Source organism: Callionymus lyra, chromosome 10 (genome assembly GCF_982586985.1).
Source record: "Callionymus lyra chromosome 10, fCalLyr1.hap1.1, whole genome shotgun sequence".
NCBI classification, from domain to species: Eukaryota; Metazoa; Chordata; class Actinopteri; order Syngnathiformes; family Callionymidae; genus Callionymus; species Callionymus lyra.
The window spans coordinates 7,131,437-7,140,261 of record NC_141827.1 but is presented as its reverse complement, the minus strand read 5'-3'; the positions used below and the strand labels follow the sequence as shown (position 1 = coordinate 7,140,261).

General features: G+C 50.6%; 2 protein-coding genes across 2 annotated transcripts; both read left to right on the top strand.

Annotated features, from left to right (window-relative positions):
* The first annotated feature begins 571 nt into the window (after nucleotides 1–571).
* manf (mesencephalic astrocyte-derived neurotrophic factor) lies at nucleotides 572–3,275 on the top strand. Its single transcript, XM_087801286.1, has 4 exons — nucleotides 572–729; nucleotides 996–1,123; nucleotides 1,797–1,938; nucleotides 2,578–3,275. The coding sequence occupies exons 1-4, from the start codon at nucleotides 642–644 to the stop codon at nucleotides 2,760–2,762; spliced, it is 543 nt and encodes a 180-aa protein (XP_087657412.1). The 5' UTR covers nucleotides 572–641; the 3' UTR covers nucleotides 2,763–3,275.
* Nucleotides 3,276–3,716: 441 nt separating this feature from the next.
* Nucleotides 3,717–6,900, top strand: rbm15b (RNA binding motif protein 15B). The gene has a single exon (XM_087801283.1). It carries the CDS (start codon nucleotides 3,955–3,957, stop codon nucleotides 6,403–6,405), a length of 2,451 nt encoding a protein of 816 aa, XP_087657409.1. The 5' UTR covers nucleotides 3,717–3,954; the 3' UTR covers nucleotides 6,406–6,900.
* Nucleotides 6,901–8,825: the final 1,925 nt, after the last annotated feature.

Genomic DNA, 8,825 nt, shown 5'->3' with positions numbered 1-8,825 from the left:
TCCATAGATAATTACTGCAAAAAGTGATTGTGGATCAAAAGTAAACTGTGTATCACAAATAAATAAATAAAGGCAAGGAAAAGGTCTAACATTGAACATGGACTGTGTTCCTTCTCTTCTTCAAAGAAACATGAAACCTTTGTAACCCCATATAATAGCTTTTGTGCAACAAAAAGTGACAAAAGATCGACAAACAGTAGCGCCCAGGACAGGAACGTGACTGGATCACTTTCTCCCGGAGGATGTCGTGATAACTTTAAATCCTCTGTGGGGTCAGGATCATGGTTCCAGGGCAAAGAAGAACATCCAACAACTACACACAAGTACACACCAGTGGTACACATGAGACACACACGACCGTCCAGTGGAATTTCATTATAATAAACTAATAAATGTGGAGAAACAGCGGCGCTGTCTGTACCAATCAAAGCGCGCCAACTGGACGTTGTCCCCGGAAGTTGCACAACTGTCCAATCAGAGCACAGTGCGTGGCCCCCTCCGGCGCATCAACCAATCATAGACGCGGAATATGGTGACGTGGCGCCAGGAAGCGCTCAGTGCTCTACCGGCGTCCGGTTTAAGGCAAGCAGCGCATCTGAGCTCCGAGGGTTGAACTGAATAGCAGAAGTTGAACTGGAAGAATGTGGAGCGTGAGCGGCTTTTCTGTGGCCGTGGTCCTCAGTCTGGTCCCCGGTACCACCGCGGCTCTGCGGGAGGGCGAGTGTGAAGGTGCGTGAGTGTCTGTTAGCCGCGCCTGCTAGCTCATGCTAACTCGCGTCTGGACAAGTGTTTCATCGTAACTTTTACGTTTTTAAATATAAAAATATGTGGGCACATGTTTGTTTTGTTTTTTGGGGGGTCACGTTTATTTTTAAGAGGATGTGTCAGTGACGTCACTGACATCACACCTGCCGACTCCAGGTGTGATGTCAGTGACGTCACTGTCATCACACCTGACGACTCCAGGTGTGTTCATGTTTGTTGTCTCGTTTCAGTCTGCGTCACTTTCCTCGGGAAGTTCCACGAGTCTGTGAAAGATGCTGGAGTGAAGTTCAACAGTGACGACCTGGAGAAGGCGCTGGTGAAGAGCTGCGAGACTGCCAGAGGCAAAGACAACCGCTTCGTAAGTTGTTCACAGTTGTTGTTCTCTGTGATCGTGTTTACGTCATCGGTGTCGTGACACCAGCCTGGGTCAATGATCACCATGACAACGTTCTTCACAGCAGGTTCATTTCCACTAACTCAACGTTTGCTGTTGAAGTGCAGATCTGGTCAGTAGAGGATGATCAAACCTAACGTATCATTATCGTGAGGGAGAAAGATGCGTGATTCTCCTTGCATAAAAAACGAGTTGTCCCAATAAAAAAATGATAAATTATAGCTATAACTAACGATCTATTTTCTCCCCAGGTTGCATCATATTTATTAAATTGCCTCACAACAGTAGGAAGGAAGTGGCAGCAGAATATCTTCCTACAACACGACATGTATGAAGGAGTGTGGATCCGACCATTAGTCGATTCTGTCACTGAACATTAACTGGTCAATTAATTGCTGTTTTTTTTTCCAACTAAAGTTATTTTTGTTAGTTTCTTTCTGTCACAAAACTGCATATTCATCACAGCTGATGCTATAGACAACAGGGCACATCAACACCATACATTCTGTTCTACATGATGCATGAGAGTTCTTGAAATGTGTGATCTGATGATGAGGGAAAAGAAAATTAATTTGAAAAGGCGGAGCTGACGTGCAAAAATACACCTGTGGTGACTAACGCTCGTCCATCCCTCCAGTGCTACTACATCGGGGCGACGAGCGACGCCGCCACTAAGATGATCAACGAGGTGACGAAGCCGCTCAGCTATCACGCCCCAGTGGAAAAAATCTGCGAGAAGCTGAAGAAGAAAGATCCTCAGATCTGCGACCTCAAATACGGTACTACTTCCTGTTCCACCTGTACTCTTAACGACGGCTTCCTGTTCCAATGACTGTGATGTCAGACCCTGACCTCTTATGGGTTTGTTGTTAGAAAGATTAGGGCTGTGTATTTTGCCAGAATCCGGTGATGTGTATTATACAGGGTCAACGTTACGCTATATAGTGACTCTGGTGTTGCAGAATCTTGACGAAGTCGTAACTACTTTCATTTGTTTTGATACCAAAATATGTCCTAACATCAGTTTTAAAAGCTGCTGAAGTCGCTGCATCCTCTCGTCCTCAGTTATCGCTGGGATCCTGTTGGATTTTATGGTTCATTTAGTTGCGTGGGATATAATGATTGATGAAACTGAAGTTTGATTCCAACAAAAAAAAGGACAAACGCCATGAATATGTACAAGATTTTGTACATAATATATATATTTTTTGGAATTGAACTATAAACCATAAGAGAAATATGATAAGAAATAAAATGGTAATGGCCAAAAAAAAAAATCCTTAAAAAGATTGATACAGTGCTGTTGAATATTATATATGTAATGGTGGAAAAATAATTCTCAATATTTCAATGCATCAAATTTTCCTCGTACCGTTGAGAAGATGCTGTTCTTCACTGACTGTTGTTCGTCTCTGCAGACAAGCAGCTTGACCTGAGCTCCGTGGACCTAAAGAAGCTCAAAGTCAAGGACCTGAGGAAGATCCTGGAGGAGTGGGGCGAGACCTGCAAGGGCTGCGCCGAGAAGTCCGACTTCATCCGCAAAATTACGGAACTCATGCCGAAGTACGCTCCGACGGCGGCCAAAGCTCGGACGGACTTGTGAGATCGTGCACGTCCTCCATGACGGGTGGAGCGTGTGTGAAGAGGCAACGATCTGGGAGGACTTCACACTCGGACATCAGACTGACCCTCACGACCTCATGCTGACACGATACGACCAGCAGTGGGCGTCACCACCCTCTGGCAGCAGAGCCCCCCCCCCCCGACCCCCACAAATGGACTTCAGAACTAGTTAGCCGACTCAGGGCTACGTCAACACTGGCGCCCCCTGCTGATTGCTCCTCTGCTGCTGAAGGAGCCTCCAGCCATCCTCCCCTGGTTCTGACCCGGTTCTAGAAGTCAAATCCTCAACTGCCACAGACGGACTTTGGTGGTGGGAATCTTATCATGCGTGTGTTGGGGTGTCGAGACGGAAGCGGCTTCGTCGGGTGACGGACGTGGTTCCAGTTGAGGGTTCCGGACCTCGAGACCCAGAGGTTCTGGAGTTGATGTTTGAATAATGATTTTCAGGTTTCTTGTCAAATGTTTTTATTAAAAGATGGAGAAAAAAAAAAGATCTTCAATGTTTTGTCTTTGATCATCTCGCTCGACGCGCCCCAAGACATCAGTGAAGACATGAGTTCATCACTTCTTCACTCATCATTTCTCCTTCGTCACTCAATCTCTCCATTGTTACTTTTTGTAACCATGAGTTGATTTAATCAGATGGAATGTCTATTAATAATAATATATAATTATTATTTCTTCTTATATCGATTCTCTTATTACCATCATATCTGTTCTTTTCTCCATTATCCCTCATTAATCACTTCTTTTTTTTCTGTTCATTCTGCGGGAAGTTTTAAATAAACGTTTCTTCATCGATGTCAAACACCGGGTAACACAAACAATTGTGTAATAAAACGATCAAACTCGATCGATAATATTTTCTCGTTAGTATTTAAAACGAGTTGAAAATAAACAGCGTCTGTGTCGTCAGTGCGGGGACGTCATCGCCCCCCCCCCCTCCTCTGGGAAAGCGCACATTCCTATTGTCCAAGATGGCGCCGGCGTACTGACATGTTTCGAGCCGTTTATCCTCAAACTCGCCCACAGTGCCTCGGTTCGGTGCTCGGCTCGGTACCGGTGCTGCTCTACAGCCGCCCCTAGTCTCGCCAGCGCGACCACCACCGCCGGAACCGACGAGGACGAGGCCGCCGGAGCGGGAAAGTTCGGAGCTCCATCATCGTGTGACCATGAAGCGGGCCGGGAGGGAGACGAGTCCGTCCAGAACCGCCGCCAAGCGGACTCGGGACCGAGAGAGAGAAAGCGCCCGGAGAGAGGAGCTTCCTCCGGCCCCGCTGGCGCTCCTGCTGGCCGAGAGCCGCGGGTATCACCGCCGGAGCCGCAGCAGGGAGCGAGAGAAGCCGCGGCTGCGGGAGGAGCGGCCGGCCGCGCTGGAGCTCCACCACCGGGAGCTCGGTCTGCTCGGACGCCCGCCGCTGAGGACCAGCGCCACGGAGCTCCCGGCGCCCCGGTCCGGGACTCTGGAGTACAAGACGCTGCTGATCAGCAACCTGGGCTCGCAGGTCTCGGACGAGGACGTGGAGGACGCGCTTTTTCACGACTTCAAGAAGTTCGGTGACGTCAGCATCAAACTGTCGCACACGCCGGAACTGGGCCGGATCGCCTACGTGAACTTCCGCCACCCGGAGGACGCCAAGGAGGCCCGGCATGCCAAGTCGTCCAGGTTGGTGCTGGGAGAGAGACAGCTGAAGATCGAACCCATGTATGTCAGGAGGCGGAGCGTGACGCCACCGGATGTGGCTTACCTACCTGTGCACGCGCCGTACACCTACAGACAGCGCTCCCTGTCCCCCCCAGTACCCGGGGTCAGTAACCTGAGGGACATCAGAGCCAGACACTATGCCCTGGAGAGCCTGGGACTCGGCAGAGAGCGGGAACGCCTGCTGGACTACTATGGGATGCTGGACGACCGGGGCCGGCCCTACGGACTTCCCGCCGCCACCACGGTGGTGGAGGACCTGAAGCCGGAGGACGACCAGCGTGCGACCAGCAACCTTTTTATCGGAAACCTGGACGGCAACGTGACGGAGGCGGAGCTGAGGAGGGGCTTCGACAAGTACGGCATCATCGAGGACGTGGTGATCAAGCGGCCGGCGCGCGGTCAAGGCGGCGCTTATGCTTTCGTCAAGTTTCAGAACCTGGACATGGCCCACCACGCTAAGGTGGCCATGCAGGGACGATCCATAGGTGGCAACCCTATAAAGATTGGATACGGAAAAGCCAACCCCACCACACGACTCTGGGTGGGGGGGCTTGGTCCAGGGAACTCTCTTGCCGCCCTGGCCAGAGAGTTCGACCGCTTTGGGAGCATCAGGAACATTGACTACTCCAAGGGGGACAGTTTTGCCTACATTCAGTACGAAAGCCTCGATGCTGCCCAGGCTGCCTGCACACAGATGAGAGGGTTTCCGCTTGGCGGCCCGGAGCGACGTTTACGGGTGGACTTCGCCAAAGTTGAGGAGAGCCCGTCCCGTCCTTTCCCCCCCGGCTACCAACAGCCGCTCCCGGCACCGGCCCACTTCGACGTCCTCGGCGAGGTTTTTGGTCGACATCGAAGCCTGGAGCGAGAACTGCGAGCACCTAGGGACCGCTCACCGACCGCCCCCCATAGCCTCATCGCCCAGAGGGAACGAGAGCGAGCCCTGCTGGACAGAGACTTTCCAACCAGTCCAGTCAGAAGCCTGGAGAGGAGAACTGCCGGCGTGGAGGCCTTTGGGAGGAGGCGGAGCAGGAGCAGGAGTCGGGAGCGCTGGCTGAAGGAGAGGGAGGAGCGCCGAGGCCGCCGGCGGAGTCGCAGCACGTCAGCGGACCGGCCGGCCGAGGACCGGGAGAAGGAGAAGGGTCGGGTCAGAGGAAGGGTTCCTGGAGGAGCCACTACTCCGGAGGCCAGTCCTGACCGTGCTCGGGTCCGTGCCCCGGACTCCACCACGGAACCGAGAGACCACTCTCCTGACAGCGGCGGGGTGGGCCACCATGACGACGCCGGCCCCGGACGTCACCACAAGCGCTCATCCGATCACCTCAACAACCACCACCACAGGAACAGCGAGGGAGGTGCTGCTGGATCCCCGACCCCACACCCCCCCTCCTCGCCCAGCTCCTTGTCAGATTTTGCCCAATCATCACTATCAAGGACGTGGCGCGGCTTTTTTGCCCTAAAGAACAGTAGCTTCCCAACGGACCTGTACCTTTTGGAGGGAGGCGCGACGTACTTCAGCGCCACCATGAAGCACCAGAGCCAGCCGGCGCAGCTTAAGATAGCGCAGCGTCTTCGTATGGACCAGACCCGCCTGGACGAAGTCGCTCGACGCATCAAGCTCGGGAGGCCGGACGGTTTCGCCATCCTGCTGGCCCTGCAGGGGCCCGCGGACCGCCAGGTGTCGGCCGCCGAGGCGGGCCTGCAGGTGCGTCTGCTCCGCCACCTGGTCACCTACCTGCGCAACAAAGAGGCCGCCGGCGTGGTCAGCCTGCCCGCCGCAAAAGACGGGGGTCCGGGGGCCATGTTGTACGCCTTCCCCCCCGGAGAGTTCTCGCAGCAGTACCTGCAGGCGGCCAAAAGGACAGTGGGGAACCTGGACGAGGAACACATGGTGATCGTGATCGTCAATGACACCAACTGACCTTTTTCCAACAATGTTTTATACCTGACCGGCCCACGCGGGGGGGGGCACAGCGTTGCACCTCAGGAACTTTTGTGGTGCCTTTTTATTGACTCTCTGATGTTTAAACAACACGCTGAGAAGGGGATCACGGGTTTGATACCCGTTAGCTGACAGGAAGCATATAAATCCTAGACCACCGATAGAGTCCCGACCCGAAGTCGTGCTGACATTTTTAGAAAAATAAAAGTTTTTAAAATCTCTCAGTCGTTTACTTTTATCGAGACGGTCTGTGGTGGCGAAAGAACTCCCTGGATGTCGTGCTGGAGCTCCGGGACCTTCTCTGGTCATAATGGTTTTAACAGAACCAGCAATAACGACATCGTGACGTTTGTCATTTCAACACTAACTCTCTGTATATTGTTCATTCCAGCGCCCTCTTGTTGTGGTCGTGGTCGGTGCATGCAAAAAGTTTTATTTTGTCTAAAATCTGTGAAAAACATGAGTTGATCTGAACATCAGTCTGTTGTCGTTTTTGTGCGCCGAAAATATTGACGTGCTCTTGCACAAAGGCAGTTGAACAGCATTAGTTAATAGTAAAAATGCCTTAAAGTGCACACAGAAGTATCAGTGGTGAGGGTTTACTCAACTGCTGACTAATACTGTTTGTATGATAGAGGGGAAGTAAGTGGTGTGGTTAAAGCAGACACTCTTTTCCTTGATTTTCTGGAACTCCTGTTGTGTTCTCAGTTTTATCTTGACCTTTAAAGTATATACTTTATTGAATATTGTTTTGATTGTTTAAGCGCTTTGTGACCCTGGTCTGGAAAATCGCTATATAAATACAAATGACTTACTTACTTACTCTTTAACACAAAGTAGGCAACTGAAAAACGTCCTGCGTTTACCAGATCTCACCACTGGGAGGAGCCAGAACACCTCGAAGTAGTCGCACCTGTGCGAACTTTGACCCCTGCGACAAAATGACATCAAAGACATTAAATGAACGTGAAAGTTCATAATTATGAAGTATGTTCACGTGTGACTGTGAGTGTGCTTGAGTGTGTATATATTTTTGGTTCCTAATCAAGTTTGTGTTTGTGTGTATCTGTGAGTGTGTATAGACTTAGACTTAGACTGCTCTTTATTGATCCCTTTGAGATAACACTCTCAGGGAAATTTCTGTTTTCCAGTAGTATAGAAGGAATAGAGAAAAAACCAAAACAGCACACAGAAGAACGATAGTATTAAATAACAACAACAGTAACTGAATATAACGATAGTATAAATAAAATAAACTAAACAAAGTGACTTTACGTTATTGCAAATGAAAGTGTCAAAGTGTTGTTAATCCACTGTAGAGGTGGAAGTGTCAGACTCCTTCCCCTCCGACTCCAGCCCCAAGCAACCTCCTCCCCCCAAGTGAGGAGTTGTACAGCCTGATGGCGTGAAAGACAAAGGAGTTTCTCAGTCTATTGGTCCTACACTTGGAGCAGCAGACTCTGAGTGAACCGGCTCCTCTGGTTAGTGATGACAGTGTGCAGTGGCTGGTGTCATCCATGATGTCCATCAGTTTGTCCTCTTCTCTGCCACCGACACCAGAGAGTCCAGTTTAATGCCGACCACAGAGCCTGCCCACCTGATGGGTTTGTCCAGTCTGGATGAGTCCCTCTTGGATATGCTGCCCCCCAGCATACCACGGTGTAAAAGAGGATGCTGGAGACAACAGATTGATAAAACATCCTCAGTAGTTTGCTGCAGATGTTGAAGGACCGCAGTCTCCTTAGGAAATACATCCTGCTCTGGGTCTTTTTGTACTGGTGGTTGGTGTGTGTTGTCCAGTCCAATTTATTGTCCAACCACAGGCCAAGGTACTTGTAGGACTCCACTGCCTCCACCTCAGCTCCGTCTAAGACAACTGGTCGCGACCTTGGTCTGGACCTCCTAAAGTCAATGACCAGCTATGTAAGATAGTGAGTTTGCCTGTGTGAATGAGATTTGTGATGGTGGAGTTGAACCAGCAACTCTTCAGCTGGTGTTCTGAGTGTGTGTCAAGGTGGGTCAGAAGTGGGTCCAGTGGTTCTGGAAGTGAAGAGTCAGAGTTGATGCTGGAAACTTTAATGATCAAAGTAGTGAAGGAGGAGCTGCAGAGGAAACCCTCAGTCGTCCACTCAGGCCACACCCACTTTTTCAACACCTTGGTTCTCAGTGGGAACATGATCTTGATTTCATCCTTTACTCTGAAACAGGGCAGACGTCTGGTTGTGGTCCACACAAGAATCTTCTCCTCTCACCTCCTCAACGTCTCCTTCACCAGCTTCAACTTCTGCAAGATGTCCTTGAAGTGAGAGAGTCAAGATTCAATGTTGAATGTTCAAATTATTATAGTTTACACGCTCTTATTGTGAAAATCTCCGCTCAGGAAGTGCTCTTGTTGGTCT